Source organism: Eutrigla gurnardus (genome assembly GCF_963514095.1).
Source record: "Eutrigla gurnardus genome assembly, chromosome: 15".
NCBI lineage: Eukaryota > Metazoa > Chordata > Actinopteri > Perciformes > Triglidae > Eutrigla > Eutrigla gurnardus.
Genome location: NC_139938.1, coordinates 24,842,482 through 24,862,325, shown reverse-complemented (window position 1 = coordinate 24,862,325; position 19,844 = coordinate 24,842,482). Strand labels below are relative to the sequence as shown.

Sequence of the window (19,844 nt, the reverse complement as noted above, 5' to 3'; positions counted from 1 at the left end):
GTGTAGAATACTAGGGTTGGAAACAGTCACGCTGATTTGTCTGGTGCCATGCTGACATCTGTTAGCACCTCGGCCTGCCAATAAGCTACTTGGATCTAACAAGGAAAATTACTTTGAAGTGCAGAACAGTTATGGTGTGTGTGTGTGTGTGTGTGTGTGTGTGTGTGTGTGTGTGTGTGTGTGTGTGTGTGTGTGTGTGTGTGTGAGTGAGTGAGTGAGTGAGTGTGTGTGTGTGTTTAAATGCATAGTTACACGAAAGGAAATCCCCAAAGAATTAATTTAATCCTTACAACACGTCATGTTATTAATGTTATGTTATTCCTTTGTACACACACACACACACACACACACACACACACACACACACACACACACACACACACACACACACACACACACACACACACACACACACACACACACACACACACACACACACACACACACACACACACACTGGTGATTACCTTCTCGTGGTGCTCTATGAGGATCTCGACTACGATGTTCTGGAACTTGATGTCCATGATGGCGGCCACCGTCTCCTCCTGCGGGCGGAGCAGAGTCGGACCGAAGACCACCCCCAGATTGGCGATGGTCATCAGGTTCTGCTGGTGGTGATTGGCCACACTGTCGAGGGAAGGTGCACAGAGAGGTCGTGAATCTCCTTTGTATCAATAAAGGGAGGCGAACTAGCAGAACACCTCTCTGTATGAACCAACATCCTCCAGAACAGCAAGAACTGAACATATATATTTCTTTTATGAAGGTACAATTTATTGTTTTATGAGACTGCATTAGTTTAGCAAAAAAGAGAGCAGAAGACAGCTGTGTTGTGTTTACTGTGATCCCGCCATCCGACCTATAAGCCAGTGATGATGACATAGAAAACCGCCTGCAGATGTAATACATTAAGCCCAGGTAAAGACGTACATGTCTTCAGAATATCTGTATTTGCCTACTGTACATGTTGTATAAACATGGCTGATGTCCCATTTATGACATATCATGCTGCTGCTGTTGAAGAAAAGCCCCATAAAGCCAGAGGGCTTAGTTGGAGCTTTGGAGTAAAACACAATGCCAGTCAGCTGCATTAGAGCAATAATTACACATAAGCCAACAGTGCCATGCCCTGCTTTTTAGCTTGTGGTTCTGCAGCAGCAGCAGCAGCCTGGAGTTATGTAATCTACAGACACACAACCTGTTTGATTCATGTCTACAGAATATTGTTGCATACGTGCAGCACAGAAACTCATACAGTATATGAAAAACGTGTAAAACGTGGAGGCATAGGGTGGGATTTGTAGCCGCGGTGGAAACAAATGAGGCAATTGTCAGGGGATGTTCTTCGTGAGCAGAAATGAGATCGTTGCAGGAGTTTGCCAACTTGTTGAGCTTAATCATCTGGAGTGCTGCTGAAATGTCCTCGAGCGAATCATTGAGTTCTGGCTCAAAGTGAGAGCTGCGTCCGATTATCGCTAATAAGCACTGATTTGACAATTTCAGGTCAAAATTAATCTTGGTTAGAACCGAGTTAACTGAGTTTGAAAGTTGTTTGAACGTGTGAACAACGGCATCAGTTTATACTAGTCTGAAGTTATGACCTTATTTATTAAAACAAACCACCAAATGTGTGCTTCGTGGGCTGCAACCATGGTAGCTTCTACAATTCCTGGCACCCACAGAAAGACCAGCAACTACGACCATTAACCTCTTTTTCCCTTCGAGGGATCGGCGGGAAATAGATTTGGCCTCACGGCTGCTGGATGGGTTTCTATTTTCAGTACAAACTGCCTCAATTTGTGTGGTGAAGAGATTACACGGAGCCCTAATCCTCCTTGTGGTTGGACAACAACAGCTATCAAGACGAGGAGTGTTACAGTGATGTGGTTGTAGAAACAGGGGAGAAAAGGTGAAGACTGTTGTAAAACATACATAGTAACTGCTAAATGAAATGCAGTGGTGTGCAACGTCTGACAAATCCTAATTATGAAGGACTGCAGTTGTTCGTGTGTGTGATATCTCCACCTACGTGGACAGGTGTTTCATCAGCAGCTCCAGCATCTGTCTGTTCTTCTCGGGCAGCCGGTGCACCAGAGCATGAACCTCCGTCACCCTGGCCTCCTGGTTGTCCAACTCTGAAACCAGACAGACATATGAAGACTGTAAGACAGAGAAGGAGAGAGAGAGAGAGAGACTGTTGAAGACGTGACGAGAATGTCACATTTTCATTCCGTCTTTATTATATTTACGGGTAAATAACGCTGCTGGAATGCAAGCAGTGTGTTTATTCTAGTTACAACATGTAGTTGATCATCCTAAAAGCTAGAACTGATAACGTATTCCTCTGTGCCGTAGAGCTCCAATGTTTTAGTGGGTCTGAGCATTGCACTGGCTAATATTCTTCTCTTTTTATTTGGATTTAATCCCACACACAACTTCCTGCTGCCCAAAATACTCCCTAGAGTGCTTAATAATGTGTATTCATCCATGACGGAAAATAGTTAGTCCCGCGTGAGTAACGTGATCTACTTTCAAAGACGACATCTTCAGTAGAAACCGATGGGAGGACGTAGAGAAGGTATGGGTGACGATGAAAGGATTCAGGGATGGAAAGGACAAAGGAAGAGGCGGTTTGAGTCGACAGTGTTGCAAAGTGGGGAAGCTTTGTGTCCTGGTGGTTATCAGATAAGCAGGTAAATGTGAAGGGCGCAGACAGAGAGAGAGACAGGCAGGGAGACAGGCAGGGAGACAGGCAGCGAGACCTGTTATTGACGTACGATGATAATAAGTCACGGCTGCAGAGCTATAGTCGATGGAGGGATGGCAGCAGACTCTAGATCAACCCTCGGGCCCCGGCTGTCAGCAGCATCTCACACAGACACAGTATGTACCAACACTCAAATATATAGGAAATATAGTCCCAATGTTTACAAGCACTTACACAGTCATTTAGAAAAGGCACACAAACACACAGTGGGATAACACACACATGCAGGTACACGTCCACATGCAAACAGATGCGCGCCTATGGAAACAGCAGCGCTCCTCGTTCCCTATTATGCATTCTCTGGTGTCCGCCACTTCAGACACACACATTATGCAGAAGCACACACTCTTCCCTTCCTTCCAGCTGAATACGGAACACGCACAGCAATGCATGTAAATGTATGCATGCATTTATCTACGTTCACCCCACAGAAAACCAAGTTTACCCCTAACGGACATGTTTTATTCCATCCAGGAGTGGATTTAAAGCAGAATTCAAATCATTTTTTAATTATCCCTGGCCCTTTTTTTTCCAAATCACACGAGGCTCTGGAATGAACTCCCACGCACATAACAAAACACAAACGCCATCCTTTGTCATTAATGGCAGCGAACAGCACAGACGATCGCTTCTGAAAGAGATGGACGGAATGACTGATATCGATCTTGTTGGTTCATTCGGTTTAGAGAGAAGCCAGGAAGCAATTAACTCATCAGCTGCTTTTTAATAACGCGTCAAAAGAGAATGACTGCAAAATATTCACCATAATAGAAATGAAAGCATTAGTGGGATTTCTTTTAGATACTGCACACACACACACACACGCACACGCACACACACACACACACACACACACACACACGCCAGCAGCTGGAATGAGTCAAAGAAAAACAAAACAAAAGGACAAAACGTTGGCTGATGTCGAGGTGACGCTGTGCTGTAGTCAGTAGTCAGAAGCTCCGGTGCTGAGTCACCAGTGATAACGCCGAGCAGAAGACATTTGTCATCGCGGCCTCCACCGCATCCATCACTTACAGATACTTTTGGAGCGACCTTGTCCCTCTGTCGCCCTGATTTTCAGCCTTTCAGACACGCGAATAGATAAACTATATGTTCCCAGTATTCATGTTTTGTCTTTTAACACAGAGCGGGCGATGTCAGGCATCTGAATGCAGTTACATGACACACGTAGCCACACACACGCATGCAACAGCCAATCAGAATCCATGCATATCCTCTCACGTTGTCATACCAGACCAGACATTTAGTTGAAACACTTCAATGTGACCAGAGATTCATTTTCTGGTAGGTAATGTCACTTCAAGGGCGTAAATCCTGCTTTTTTTCTTCTTCCTGTAACTGAATTATGCTGCCTGGATGTAAGTCCTTTTAAACAGAGCACACCTTGTATTATACAGAAGAAATAACGGACAGCATGGTTCCCGTTGACACCGTAATGGACACTTTGATATGGTCTGATGAAAAAAGAACCATTAGTTATATGAACACTAGTACGTGTGCTATTCCAGTTCATCAGGTTCATCAGGACACAATATAAGCAGGATTGATGCTCAATAAACTATATTGGCCACCTGTCCTGTTATGAGGTTAACTGGACTAAGAGTGTTTCCTGTTTTTTAACTTGAAATCAGACATAAATGCGTACATTTGTGTAAAATACCACCTTCCATAAAGATTTTAGCTAAAAAAAACAACAAAAAAAACACATTTCACTTCATTAAAATGTGTATGAATCTCTTAAGCAAGAGGGTATTTGATTATGTATGTATGAAGTACATACTTTTACAATCAGCCATGAAAGTCAACACTTACACGCCCACATACAGTAAATGAAGCGTGCATTGTTTCAAGTAGGTCGCCACATCTGCTGAGCTCCACCACCTGGTCTACTTTCTCATTATTCATTATTCATACTGGACGTTTTCTGGTCCGTGCACTTTGTGCAGTATGTCTCATATCTCATCTTTAGCATGCAAAACAAACTGTACAAATACAAAACACCTACAGTTCCTACAGTACAAGGCATTTTTATGTTCCTTGGGTATTTACAAAGTGTTACACATTTGAGATATTTTACTGCAAAATCACATCTTTGTTTATGCGGAGCATGCCTGATGAAATCGCATCAAACCATGAAAGATACATCCAATAATTGATCATTTTGAGGCTTGATTTGAATTGAGTAGTCCCAGCGGTCTACTGCAAATGCATGCATTGTCTGTGCTCCGTCATCAATATGTTTGCATTAATGATGGGTCAGGTGACTGCGTGTAAATGTGACGCTCGGGGTGTCAAACCCAGAGAAAGTCATCACTAGCCTCTCAAACCCATCACTTCATAAGGTGATCATATCAAATATCAATGCTGTCTCTATGATTGCTCCGCTTTCCCATCAAGTGGCCAATTAAATCCATCATTACTGCTCTCCACATGCAAGACAATATCAATTCTACCACCTGTCACTTAATAACAAACGTTCCTTGAATCAAAGGCAGAAACAATTTATTTTCATTCTGAACGAGCAAGTAAAAGCTGTTAGTCCTTCACACAACAAAAGCAACGATAATGTTTAACAGCTGCAGGCGAAACCAAAGGTGTTTATTGACAGCGAGCTTTGCATATAAAAAGCAAGCATTTTATTTCACTAACAGGCATCAAACTTTATGGATTGAGTGTTAGAAGGTCTACGGGGGAGAGGATTAGGAGAAGTCGTGTGAAAAGGTGGTAAACAACAGATGTTTGTCTTTGTCTTAGTAGATCCGTTTTCCTGTTTCACTCGGTTTCTTGTCAAGCTGAGAGAAACGAGAGCTGCCGAGCCACCTCTGCTACAAACCATCAGAATTAGAAAGACAGAATGTTGGATCGCTGCTTTCGATGCCGGATGAAATTACACCGCCCGGCGAGGAGCAACGCGACACTGACTGCAGTCACGAACACAAAGCGGTGTAAATTATTGACTGCCGTGGTTTCCCATCGTTGGGTGTAATGCCAGCAGGTTCGGCTGTTAAGTGGATAGATGCTCCTGTTGGCTTTGAGCTGAAGTTCAAACTCTAACTGTGCAGATCATCATACGCTGTGCTTCAAAAGACGATATCCACTGACATTTTCCATCTGACATTCTCCTCTTCATCACTGAAGCCATGTCAGTCTTTGCAGCAGAGAGCTGGAGAATGGGGTGATGCAGAAAAAAGGACAGAGGGAAGGATGATGTAGGTGGTGGGCGCCTAGCTCCAGGTAGTGACCAAAACAATGAGATTGTGTATTACAAGCTGGAAGAATACATCTATGCATTTTACCAATATGTGTGTGCTGCTTGCCGAGATCTGAATCTAACAAATAGAATGTCAGAAGTTTAGTCGTCATCACTGCTTGAGTGTCTTATGTGCAGCTGTTCAAACCTCAGTGAAAAACCCTTGAATGGAACTGCTTAAGGAGGCATAAGGAGGAGCTGGAGGAAGGTGAGCAAGGCATCAAGGCCAGAAATCAACACATTCAGACGACATCTAAAAGGCAAATGTGCTCAAGTCTGTTCCAAATGTCCACACTAGTAGTTGAAGTCACTGAGAAGAGTCACAATGCTTTATGAAAAATCTCAAAAGCAATATGTGGTACGACCAAAAAGTGATGGAAATCATTATGAGACGAATGGAAAAAAGAGAGCCGGCCAATTGTTGCACGAAGTGGCGGATTGCTGGTTGACAATAAAGGACAATGTGAAATATGTACCATACGGGTTAGATCAATGTCAAACTGTGCATCTTGCATCCTCTTATTTCTCCTAAGTTATGAAGCAAAGATCATAAAGGGATAGTGTCGTCCAGCTGTTTGGTAGTATTACAAAAAACCTCCACCACATTTTAGCAGCTAAAAAAAGAAAAGCGAGCTGAAGGAATTCAAGCAATGCACAAAAAAATGAAAAAAGGCAGATAATAGATGGAGTGAGAAAATAGAGAGGGGAAATATGAGGAGAGAATCCAAGCATTAATCAGATAGAGACACTGTAAGCAGAACCCTAATGACTGGAGACAGAATAATTACTGTATGTGTTTTCTTGCTTGCACATGCCTAAGAAAGGTATCCACCCTCACTCCTCCTCGTCTTCCTCTCAGACTCCGATTCATGGTTTGAATGAGTAACTGCTCCAAAACGATATTTTGTAACCAAGGCGCCACATGAAAGGAATCAAATACACAAACACGATTGCAGGGACTGCTGGAGAGTTCAGGCGATCTGTCTTCAAGACAGCCGAGTATTTCTAAAAAAATCATTTATCCCGACTCGATACGCCACACCCATCAGGTGCTGGTAAGAAATAAATAAATGGAATTTCTTTGCAGCTGCTGTTTGACCCAACAAACCTCAAAACACTAAGCTCTCTGTTTAAAGCAGATATTTAAAACCAGATTAGCACGGGATGGGAGAGAGGAAGTCCAGATGAAACCAGAGGAGGAGGTGGAGGAGGATGAGGATGAGGAAGATTGGGTTTACGAGCAGGGCGGTGGGAGGAGCTGCAGAGGATACGTGAAAGAGAGAAGGAGGAGAAAGGGAAGCGCTGAAAGAGGGAGTTCAACGGAGGACGCTGTCCTCAAATCACCCCGCTGCTTCTGCAAAAATACTGCCTTGGAAAAAACACAAATTCATACTCACACAAGCAGACAAATCCATGGCATGCACATGCACACACCCGAACAGACACTGCAATCTGTAAACCTTTATAAAGAGTTGGCCAGCATGTGTTGTATTTTATGATTATTACAATAAACATGAATACATGCATGATAGCATCGGGGGTCTAAGTTCGTATCAAACCCACTACCTTTCTGAACTGCCCACGCTCAACCCCTCCGCCTAACACACACACTTTTCTCATTTCTCTCGAGTTGGCCTCACTATGGAGCCATTTCCTGGTGGCGTTGCCAGAGACACACAGTCATTTCCTGGAGTTCCTTCCCGTAGCTACCGACAAACAAAGAAAACAGGTCACCGACACATCCTGTGACACGGCAGACCGGACCGGACTAGACCGAACCACACCTGAGCTTCCAAAGAATCAAATTTCACAACAAAAAATCCCTAAAAAGGAGATACAGCAGCAGCACGGAAATGACCACAACATACACAACCAGGCTTATCGGGCCCAAGTACACACAACCGGATCAGATAACACATAGAAGTAGGAACCGTTGCATTTTAAGGAGCCTTAATGCAAAGTGTTGCTTGGGGGAAAAAATGCATTCCGTCGCCTATAGGAGCCACATGAGAATAATCACATGCAGTGAGGTGCTTGCAGCGACTGTTGGAGAATTAAGGCGATTCATTTTCAAGACAGCTGAGTGTTCTTTGGAAAATGTAATTATGTACCCTGACTCAATACACCGCACCCATCAGGTGCTGGTGGAAAGAAAAAAACCCCAAAAAGGACGATTTTGCAGCTGCTTTTTAACCGGACAAATGACAGAACACTTAGTTTCACTAGGCTGTCACTTTTAGTTCCCGTCATTACTTCTTGTGTTAAAAAGACTTCCATGCAGCTGGACAACATGAAGGGTCAGCTACACAAACTGGTGGCACAGTGGTTCACCATGTATCTGTAACTGGTTTAATAGCAAGTCATGACCTCACTCACAAGATGAGTCGCCTCCAAATAAAAAGAGCAACGCTTAAGAAATTGCTTCAAACAGACAAATCATTCTGATCTCATGTATTAAAATCCATCTTCAATCTATTAAAAACGATGACACGACTCAAGATTTCATCTTAAATGAAAAACAAATCAAAAGGTGACTTCAGGATTCTCCTGTTTAGCAGTAGGCGCTCCATGTAAAGCGTATGGCCGGTAATTTAGCGCAGTCAAACAGCAGGAGAGCCTGTTTTATATTCTCCTGTCACATTTGAGAGGCAGGTGAGACGCATGAAAAGGAAAGAGAAGAAGGCTCACTGGCAGCTTTGATGAAGCTCCTCTGGTATTGGTACGTCATGAGTGGAGCGGGCAGCACTCTGGGAACACAGGAGAGACAGAAAGGCACAGAATGTCAGCAATATCAATAAATCTGGACAGTTCTGGATGAGCACCCATCGAACTATGTTCTCCCTCGTGTCTTTTATCCCTACCATGCTCGCCTGCCCAGCAGGACGCCAGTGTATCGCTGCTGCCTGAGGAGTGTAATGACTCCTGCTGGTTCTCAATGAGGCCTGACCTTCGGCCCTAATGTTATTAAGTGTGTGTGGTGTGTTCATATGCCATGTGTATGAACGTGTGTTTATTTGAATGCACGCTGCAGATTCACTCAGGTACAGTGGACTGAGCACAGCTTGAACTACGCCTCTCTTTCCCTTCATGCATCTCTGCTTCTAGTAAGTCGCCCATTGCTGGTCTCCTCCATCCTCCATCCTCCCCCCTCCTCCCTCCCCTCCCCTCATCGCCAGTTGATGAGAGGAAAGGAAGTCATTTAACCATCACAGTGACCAGCAGATAAGCTTGGGGTTTAACTGGGCATGTGTGATTTTGTGATTTTGTTCAATGTATGAAGACAAGATTATTTGTGCTACGAATAAACCCTCTATGGGAAAATAAAAGTTTAGATCATATATTAAATCAAAATACAGCAAATAACAATGAAAATCTATTTCAGATTGAAAGAAGTGAAAAAGGGCAAAACACCCCCTTTTTCCCTCACAAACCTGAGATAGTGCTTGATTGCACTGGTTATAGTCTTGATCTCCCACTCTGAGTTTTCCAGCTCTACATCAGCACACGTCTTTGGATCTGATGGACAAAAAGAAGATAAAAGGAAAGTTATGATAAAAGTTTGCAATTATATTACAGAAGAGAATTTAATTTCCAGTGTTTACTAAATATGTATGCGTGTCTGTGTTTACCCATAGCGAGGCCTAGTAGTTTCTGTACTCGGGAGTTGACGCCAACGAGTCTGTACAAGCCCTGATCATCGATACCTGGAGGGGAAAGGTTTCCACCGGTTATTAATCCAAAGAAGAGACAGACTGCTTCCTAGTTTAACATCCAATCCGGTAAAACCAAGAAGGCTTTAATAGCAATAAGATGCCACATCTATGTGCTCCAGGTTTGTTTTTTTCTAAACCTGTCACTCAAAGACTGCCATTAAAATCGGTCTGTCACAGAAAATCCAATTGCTGAACCTAAACTGGTGTACGAAGCCCATTACTGAAGACGGCATGAGGACCAAGAGCAGGGCAAAGAGCAGCCGTTAGCGTAATGACAAACGATTTCAGGAGGAATTCAATTGTTTTTTGTGCCGCTTTTTATTTTCATTTTTTCACGTCCCTCATGTAAACAACAACCCTGGCAGCTCAGAAACACGATCATCATATACCATATAAATGTAAATGCGTTGGTTGAGCATTGAAAAGTCAAAGAGTGTTCCCTAATGGATGCTCTTAAAGGGGACGAAGGGAAAACTAGCGATGTGGACCTTTACTGTGACATTTCAGGGAAAAATACTATACTATACTGTATTTCTCTCCACATAATTGATGGTTGCTATTCATGTGAACTCCATTTTCAAAGTACGAACGATTAGAATGAGTAATATTTTATGTTTATTAAATAATTTCTGCTAATTAAGTGCATGTTTAAGTGCATGTTTACATGAGTGGAGTATCCCGTGAACATGTTAATGTTAATTCATTGCTGCAGACTGTAGTCTGTCCTGTGTCCCGCTGCATCGGGACATAAAAAGTGCAGATCTGAACTGAAATGTGGAGAGCATCATAATAAAGAAGCAGGAAACCACAGCAGAAAAACAACATGACTCAACAAGAATCTGAGTTTACACTGTACCTCGAGTCTCCACGGCATAAATGAACTTCTTCATCACGTTGAACCCGATCACATCCAGCTGGGCCACTGACGGAGAGCAAGACAAACACTGTGATTACAGTTTTACTTTACATTTGCTGGTTCTAAAACGAGATCTGATGCAAATGCAGAAGCCATGCTATTTAATCGAGCTCTGCCAGTACAGAAAGTCGGATAATAACGCTAAATCATTGGATCCCCTTAAAACAGTTAAATTATATCAATGAATGCTACTTACTGCCTTCAGCTTGGCTGTCTTTGTTGAGATTGTATACCTGCAAATAAAAAACATAGCGAAACACTGCTTCAGAAAGAAACAATACAAACTAATTTAGCATATTCCCATCATGAGAAATATGCACACATAATGTGGAATACATCAGGATATTGGGAACTTATACAAATGTCACATTTGTTGTTGGCTTTTTGCAATCGGCATAACTTCAATTCCTATGATAATGTTGAGAATACTGTGTTTAAATCAGGGCTCTGTGTACACCTTTATGCCTGAGATTTTCATAAAAATTAAAAAAGAACACAGAAGCATTGTTACAGCATATCCATGAGAGGTTAGATTAAAAAAAATGTAAATAACAAATCAACCAAAATAGTAAATATGACATCTGTGACTGTGTGTTTATGCCCAAGTCCACCCGATTTGTCTGGGCTTGTGCAGGATGCAGGTCTGTCTGCATCGTGTGTCTGCGGTCAGTGGTGAGGTCAGTGGTGAGGTCGTACCCACGTGTGAGGTAAAGCCTGACAAAGACGAGGCAGGTCTCAGAGACAACAACAACGGTAGGATGGGCTGAAGGGAAACATATCTTGTTTTATGACAGATTGCCTGAGCTCAGCAGCTGCTTGTTCAAGCTTGCGGTGGCTTTATTGATGGTGATTACCTTTGCACGTTTGAATGTAGACACATGGATGAGGGTGGTGTTGGGACAGGAACATGACTAAATACAAAGTGTGGAAAGAAGCACTCGCACACGCTTCTAGCCTTAGGGCAAAAAAAAGCTGTATATTAAGGCACAAACAAGGAGCTGCGGGAAACTGGCCGTCATTCAACGTTCCTTTTAGGAATTTGAAGGGGGGGGGGGCTGAAATCAGAGCAATGCTAAAAAATATATATTTAATGTTGGAGCTCTTGTTTCGCTTAGCAGACAGGCTGTCTCTCTCTCTCTCTCTCTCTCTCTCTCTCTCTCTCTCTCTCTATTAATTTACGTGTGACATAAGTACAAACTGGTAACCGTGGTAACCTACCGGTTCTCTCCCGTCCATGGCCTCCATCCACAACCTCCGGTCTTCTTCTGACAGAGCCTGCATGGTGATCACTCCCGGCCTTCACACACACAAACATCAAGTGGCAAACACAATTATTATGTTTGTATTATTGAAATATGTATTGCTTCAGATTGTGGAGGAGGATCTCTGCATGCAAATCTCACGGCCACGTCATTGGTCACGTCCATTGTTTACATAATGGACACGATCAAATTATTATTATTATTTTTTTTATGACAGTCTGAGCAACAGACTGTCAAATTACCTGTAAACACACCACTTGAGGAAATACCACTTTATATTACTTGGGAGATAAACAAACACACACCGGTAATATGAGTATGAATAAGGTGCAATGGGGAAATGGGAAAGAATGGATGAGATAATGAGGAGGTGAGTTGATTGGATGGAGGACGGTTGAAGTTAAGGAGGAGGGAGGGAGGGAGAAGGGGGGGAGGGGGTTTGTCTAGGAAGAGAAGGGCCAGGGGGGCGAGCATGAGAGGACAAACAGCCTCCTTATCAGCCTCTTCAGGTCCAAATCAACTGAGCACCCCCGTGTGTCTGTTGGCTGTAATTACACCACCTAAAAAGACCTCATACCAACCACCGGCTGATCAGAGCAGTGAAGCTCTAATTAGAGGCATGAAGACCCATCTATGACTTTCTATAACAAACTCTGAATTCCTAACTATTTCACGCTTTCCTTTTTTTTGCTCAACGATATTCTAGAAATGGAAAAGCTGCAAATAAAAAGGCTCAGAACTAGACACAAGGGCTGTTGCATTACACTGATTATGGCTAATAAAGAACAGCGTGGAAAGGAAACAGCGGGGGGCGCGTCGATGGAGAAATGTGTGGTTACGTTCAGACAAATGGCACGCTCCCTCACCTGTCCACAGCCTCCACATCGAAACAGAACCTCTTCTCTATCGAGTCCGTCTTCCTCCTGGTGCACGACTTGAGGCTGAAGCTGTCCTCGTCTCCCTGACAAACACAGAGTAAAAGAGAAGGGAAAACATGCTCTTAGTATAGCAGTATCATTTTTTACAGCGTGGATGACATTTGAGATGATGATTGTTGATCTCTTGGAAAAGGCAAAAAGAGAATTAGTGATAAGGACTTCCTTTCCTCTCATGTAGTGGAGCTAAAGAAAACCTCGCCTCACTTCCAAATGAAAAGCACATCGAGATGATGTTGGACTGACAGAAGCAATTAAAGCGATTTGAGCATCGTCGAACTGTTCGCTTCAGGTACGACGGCAACAGCATCTGTCTTACGGTGTCGGAGCTGAAGGGTTTCTGTGATGCAGTGTTTCTGCTTTTCCTCCAGTTAAGAAACCCCAGAAAGCAGGCCTGAACCTGCATCAGCTTGGCGTGTAGGTGGAGAAAGTGCTAACAGATGGTACTTTTCTCAAAACATCGATGGCGGCGCTCCCATCTACTGAGGCTGCTGTTCTGCTGTATGACTGTATCCAGGTGTAAAAAAACATGCAACAGAAACGCTCGTTTTGGTGCTGAACTATTGACGGCAAACTTTATATTTAACTCTATGTTCCGCTGATGATTTAAAACAGTGTTATGCTCGCCAAATTTCCATCACACAGCGAGTGAGAGCTTGTTTTGTTGGCGAGCAGCTCAAATCAGACAAGCTGATGACAGGCTGAAGTGGCATGTACATGAGGGCGTCTGTGCGTGGCACATTTACGTGCATATAGATAAATACAGCTAGACAGATGGATGGCCTTACATGCTATTCTAACCACATCTCTATGATTAAACAGCCAAAGCTACTCACCGTTTTCCCTCCTGATTTAGGGTCAAACAGGACCATGGTGACCCTCTTGGGCTCCCGATGGTACGTACAGTAGTACTTCACCCAGGTAGACACAAATGAGCCTGAGGGAGAGAGAGAGAGAGAGAGAGAGAGAGCAATGGAGAGAATGTGAAAAACAAAATTGCAGGAGAAGAAAAGAATAAAAAGAAAAAAGTCTTGTGAGAGAGAGAGAGGGGGGGAGGGGGAGCCAGGGTTAAAACAAAAAAAAACGCTGACGGAAAAAGAAGGAGTCTCAGTCATGCCTGCGTTAGTGCTAGATCGGTTACCATGGTAACCGCACGTGGCCAGAGCTGCTGTCACGTCTCCAACAGATCATACTTGACTTCGTCCACCATAGGTTGGTGTGTGTGTGTGTGTGTGTGTGTGTGTGTGTGTGTGTATCCCCTAACATGCACATAATTCACTCGCATTCTGATTGGTGTTCGTACTACAACAGTGTAACTTGTCGCATGCGGCTCGGTACGTACGCTTCTCCTGCACATACAGGTATCCCTCCATGGTGTGCTGGCTCACACTCTTGTGTTCGTGTGGATTCTCCTTCATCTTCCTCATCAGACTCTCCACCTCCGACCGCGTGCTCTCAAAGCGGTTCCTCGTCTGTCAACACAAGCACAGAGGAACAGTGGAACAGTGGAACTACTGACTAACTAACTAACTAGCTAATAACAAAAAGCATTGATCGGGGCTACGTTGTGACCTTTTGTGTGGTTGTGCGTGACCTTACATTCTGTATGCTGATAGTGAGATCAGTCTTGAAGTGGCTGAAGTCCTTGGCCAGCTCATAGCCGTGGTGGTAGTAGGTGAACAGGCCTTGGAGGAATGCTAACAGCTGAGGGCAACAAAACAGCAGGGAGGACGTTAAGGAGGTGAAGCAGGAAGAGGAAGGGACAAAGATAAGGAAAAGGAGAAAGAGAGGAAACGACGAGAAGATCCAGAGAAGATAAGAAGATATAAAAAAGAAAAATGGATTAAATTAAATATTAAAACAGATGCAGGGAGGCCTACATTGTGAAGAGTTAAAACTGTAGTGTTTTTGTTACAACTTCAAATGTCCTTAGCAGCTACCTCTGAGGTACAGCTTTGATTCTCTGCCAGAATCCGGGCTGTCATTTTTTTAAATTCCCCGTGGCTTGAATCGGGGTTGGGTTGGCGCCAATGTTGACTTAGAAAAGCATGACCCAGTCCCAGCTCACACTTAATTAATAAGAAGAGACGTCCACCATGATCTCGTTAGGCCTTATAGGTTTGGTTATAAGCTTGTTTGTTAACTTCATCTAAATTTGAACTCACATCGTTTTAATTTGTGCTTTTTGTTCACTTGCCTCTTTTATTTTCAGCTGAGCCGGCATGCTTCACGCTATAATCAATAACCTACTGTTATGCACAATTTGGATATCAAGGTTTTGTTTTGCTGTAAAAAAAAAAAAACATATATATCATAAAAAAAAGAGGAAAAAAAACACAAGTGTCTTACAGGCTCCACAAAGTCAAACATCTTCCTCTCCTGGACCTCTTGAACCTTGAAGACGTACTCCAGAGAGACCTCGTAGAAATGCTGCCGTACGGTATCGACCTGGTTGTCCGCCTACAAAAGGGAGAAGGACGCCAAGATAACTGACAGTCTGACATTCATGGAAAATTATGAAAATGATCGGCGATCCGGTGGGAGACAGAAGATTGATGTGAACGACAGACGGCGTCTTACCTCGTGCAGATGGGACTCTTTCTTCCTCGCTGAGAGGCTGAGGTGTTTCTCCAGCACTGCACAATACTTCTCTGTCTCTTTGTCATATTTTTTCTTGGCTTCCTATATTAGATACGACAAAAATAACTTTTATTTGGGTGAGAGACAGCTAACTCAATAGGCCTTAATATGTCTATTGAATGATTAATAAGGTCTCTCCAAGTAATTTGATCATCTGGAATGAACTCTAGTCCCGTGTGCCGTCGCTGGGGGGAAACGTGTGTGAGCTGTAAGGCAAACTTCACTTAATGTGAATGTCTTTTTAGTAATATCTAATAACTAATGTGAGATTGCTCCTCCAGGGAGCACAGCTGCTTCTTAAACAACAGGCCGTTTCCTCACAGCTGACATCACTGACATGAGAGACAGACAGTTAGAGGGATGACTCACCGGGGACAGATAAAGTGGGGGTGTATCTGAAAAACACTGAGGAACATCGAAAAGTGTCCAAGAAGATCAAGAACCGTATCGAGAGAAGAAAAAAACGTTCTCCTGGTCATGTTAGGACCATTAAACTGTGATCTAATTCCAGTGAAACGGACAGAAAAACAAGAGGAGGCAAATCAGGGTGGGTCTCCCTCCGTCAGACACATCCTGGGGTATTATTACTGTACATGTGTAATTATTTGCATTTCTTCATGTCAAACTCATGACATGACTGGGCTGGAAGCTATAGAAAGTAGCTGATAGACACGGGGACGTGCTGACAGACTCAAACCCTTTGATGATCCTGTTGATCGACTGCAAAAACACCCAAATCAACTTCATACGTTGGAAGAAATGACTTCATCGCGTTAGTCAATAAAGCATTTAAACAATGTATGAAATAAATGCCAAACATTCACAAGGTCAAGCTCCAACGTGAGGACTTACTGCTTCTCTGTTAACTGAATAAACAGGGTTGGGATAATATGCAAATGTCTTGTCTTTCATAGCGCCAAACAAGGTATGCATGAATACGTGTTCACCTGCGGGACACATCATGTAATTATGGTACCTGGTCAAAAGTGATTTCTCATGCATTTAGATAGGAATAAACAGAGGATTGTGAAAACAAAATATATAATAACTTTATGGGCAACAGTGTATTTCGACTGTCATCTATTCTTACACTTTGTTCAGTTAATAGACAAGAAGAATAACGATGAAAGTAATAGTTTGTAATGCTGGAAAGTAGAGTTGAGGACATACTGTACTGCATACTTTAGGATGAAGCATGTCAACATGTCTGCTGTGAAAAGGCCCATTTGGCGTAAATCATCCATGGTATTTTGGGCTTCCAGGATTTTCTGCATTAACGTGATGGATTGTCTTCATCTGTCACGCATTTCATTTGCTGGACTCCCTCGTCTTCCCGTCTGGTTTATTTGGTGCTCGTGTGAATTTGTTTTTCCAACAGCTCTTGGAAATAAAACTTCCATCACAACGACATCAAAATAACGCCACGATCAATATTCAATAACGCTGTGATTTTCTGAGCCGTGCTGCAGTCACAGGACGCAGGCGTTCCACTGCCAAGCCGGTTTCAACAACAAGACGAGTCCTCGGTGCCAGAGAAGGAACAGAAAGCAGCTGCAGAATGCATCAGAGATGATGAACGTTCCTCTAAACAACAAGGCCTCTGTTTAAAGTCTGCCTCTCTGACTTTTTCATATTCGCTGTGGAAATCCTGCCTGGTCTGACTCTCCTGTGTGTCCCTCATTATGGCTTTCATGACCTAATTCTGACTTTCAATACCTTTTAAACAAGACAAGAAAAGTGTGTTTGATTGTTTTACTTCCTTTGTGATAGTAATCAGTGACTGAAGATACAAATTACAAAGCCAGCATGAATGTCATGCTTCCTATCAATCCCCATGTTTATTACCACATTGCTGGTATAAATGACTGGCATTTTAATTGGGTTATTTAAAGTTAGTTCCGTTCTCGGCCAGCAGGTGGCAATCTCCTCCCAGTGTTGTTGCAAACTCAGGAGTTTCTTCACCCAGAAGAGTAAAGAAATGAAATGTTTTGATATGGGATCATGCCTTGCCACCAGATTGACTCATCACAGCTTCAACTAAGTTTTACTCCACTGCTATCAAGTCAACAATTACATGGAGGTCCCACTGATGCATGAAGCCAACCTCTCGCCGCCTGCTTCTATGCGATATGAAACTTTATTATTTACACAGCGTTCACTAACAGTTAAACATCTACTGTAATGTGGATTTAATCACCTCCTTGCCTCCTTGCCTTGCGTGGGGTTTGAAGTGACTGAGTCACTCTGATCCACTTCAATTGGTCAAACTGTAAATGTGCAAACCTAAACGAGTTGTTTCTCAAACTTCACAGGACTGCAGATACACCAGTTAAAGCAAAAGTGCCAAATCAGAATACCATTCTGTTCTCACTCCGCTTAATGAGTGGAAAGCAGAAGTGATGATAATCTAAATAATTAGTTTCCCTCACATATGTGTATTTGTCTTGTATTCTTGAAGATCGGACCCAATCCACCACACTTAATAACCCACAGCGAGAAAAAAAAAAGTCTTGCTGGACTTTTAAACGAGTTTTAAACGTGTCCCAATCACTGTAATTCTCCAAAAAGCTCCTCTTGTGTCAGCTCTGGACCTCTAGGAGACGGTGAAACGGTGCCAGGAAAAGATCCTTTCAGTTCTTTCAGGGCTAAACTGGGATTAGTACATCTCTGGTGGTGACCTGACTGCACAGATTATGCATTCACTTCTTAATCCGGCCGCGTACAATCAAACAATGACCTGCTATGAAAAGGACAGATTAGCAGCCTATAAATGGGTAACATGTTAAATACTGCATGTATCAGGGAGCTAATGCACCATGGCCTGCTGTGAGGAGATTCAAACGTGGCATATTTAAAACATGGGGCGTGGATTACCAAAACATGCACAGTACATTACTTATCCTTTGACTAAATAGAGTTAAATGTGTGGTTAGAAGTCTCCAGTGCAATAAATGGTCATTAAAAAGTCAAAGGAACATAATATTTAGCTTCTGAGTTAAGATCCTACTGTTTAACGTCTCGCTTGCTTCGGTTCCATCTTACGCTTATAGATTTATACACACACTGTCACTCTAAGACAACACCGGCCATGCCATGAGGGAGCCCTGCTGGCCTATGAGACCCCCCAGTGGTCTGTGGCAGGATTATGTATCCCTCTAATCTCCTATCCAGGTCATGCAGCGACGGTCCAGACCTCGATTCCTGGATAATCACGGGAGAGGAGGGACACCCGGAGACATGCATATCATGTATTCATACAATGGATCTGGGAAGATTCTCAGTCATCCAGGTCATGGTAATCTTTGAAAGCTTTCTCCGAGGAAGCAGCGATAATAATAGCTTTTTATTACGATAATAATAGCTTTTTTAATATGTCTTAAAAGCACTTTCTCATTGTTGCAAGGTCAATGTGGCCGTACGGTGCTAACATCCGCCTGAGACACTTAAAAGGCTGTGGTAGTACAGACACAATGTATCGTGGTCACAGCATTGTTTCCAAGTGTCTGAGAGTACTTCTCGTCATTATCTGATCCCTCCTATTAAAGCTGTTAAACTGTGCCTTTCAGTCAATATACTGTATTTGGTTATCACAACATAATCTTTGATTCAGAGTGTACATTTATGATCACTGATCATAAAAAATAATTCCAAAATGACTGACTAAATATTAAATATCACAGTGTATTCAACATTCCAACTAACTGGAATTACTGTACTTATCCTGCATTAATGAGGATCTCAGTGGAAATTTAATGTGAGCCAATACACTTTTTTTTTTTTTTGAGCTGCTGGGATCAAATCTTTTCAAAGAAAATTAAAGAATACAGTGACAACAAACCATATGCGTAACTCTACCCAGATGCGTAGATTAGTTTACTTTAGTGATGTTGAGGCTGCACATTTTCCGCCCGCACTCCTCCATTTAAGCTCCAAAGGTCACACATCATTTACCACCTCTAATGTGCTGAGATCTTCCCAGCGGTTCCAAAACCTACTACTGTATATGATCATCCGCCATATATCTTGGGTGGGTGTCATGCCCTTCTAACAGCTGCAGAGGCACTAAAAGGATCTTATTGATTTACTGCCGTACGCCTCACTGCCAGCTTATCAGTGCTGATGCACGGTTCACGTGGAGCCAAAGTCATTTTCTCTCAGCCCTCCTGTGGCCGTGTCGCCTCCTTACCTTCGCTGCACTGATCTGTTCTTTCCTGAATCTCTCCAGAGGCATGATCAGCACATCGTTGGCATTCTCGATCTGGAAACACACACAAGCACGTAAACATTACTGTATCACAGACATAATGACTTGTAATATTCTCTCAGATCAAATGAATGAC

At 43.0% G+C, this 19,844-nt stretch overlaps 1 protein-coding gene across 1 annotated transcript in view; it reads right to left on the bottom strand.

The window, feature by feature from the left end:
* The window catches only part of LOC311025222 (rho GTPase-activating protein 26-like), a 71,551-nt gene that overhangs the window by 14,117 nt on the left and 37,590 nt on the right, over positions 1-19,844 (bottom strand). The window contains exons 4-18 of the mRNA XM_084028044.1: positions 19,691-19,762; positions 15,445-15,546; positions 15,214-15,324; positions 14,464-14,568; positions 14,207-14,336; positions 13,701-13,801; positions 12,796-12,890; positions 11,886-11,964; positions 10,864-10,900; positions 10,608-10,673; positions 9,668-9,742; positions 9,470-9,554; positions 8,727-8,785; positions 2,030-2,135; positions 468-627 (exon numbers count right to left, since the gene is read on the bottom strand). Coding sequence (XP_083884170.1) covers positions 468-627; positions 2,030-2,135; positions 8,727-8,785; positions 9,470-9,554; positions 9,668-9,742; positions 10,608-10,673; positions 10,864-10,900; positions 11,886-11,964; positions 12,796-12,890; positions 13,701-13,801; positions 14,207-14,336; positions 14,464-14,568; positions 15,214-15,324; positions 15,445-15,546; positions 19,691-19,762 — 1,383 coding nt within the window. The remainder of the gene's footprint in view (positions 1-467; positions 628-2,029; positions 2,136-8,726; positions 8,786-9,469; positions 9,555-9,667; positions 9,743-10,607; positions 10,674-10,863; positions 10,901-11,885; positions 11,965-12,795; positions 12,891-13,700; positions 13,802-14,206; positions 14,337-14,463; positions 14,569-15,213; positions 15,325-15,444; positions 15,547-19,690; positions 19,763-19,844) is intronic.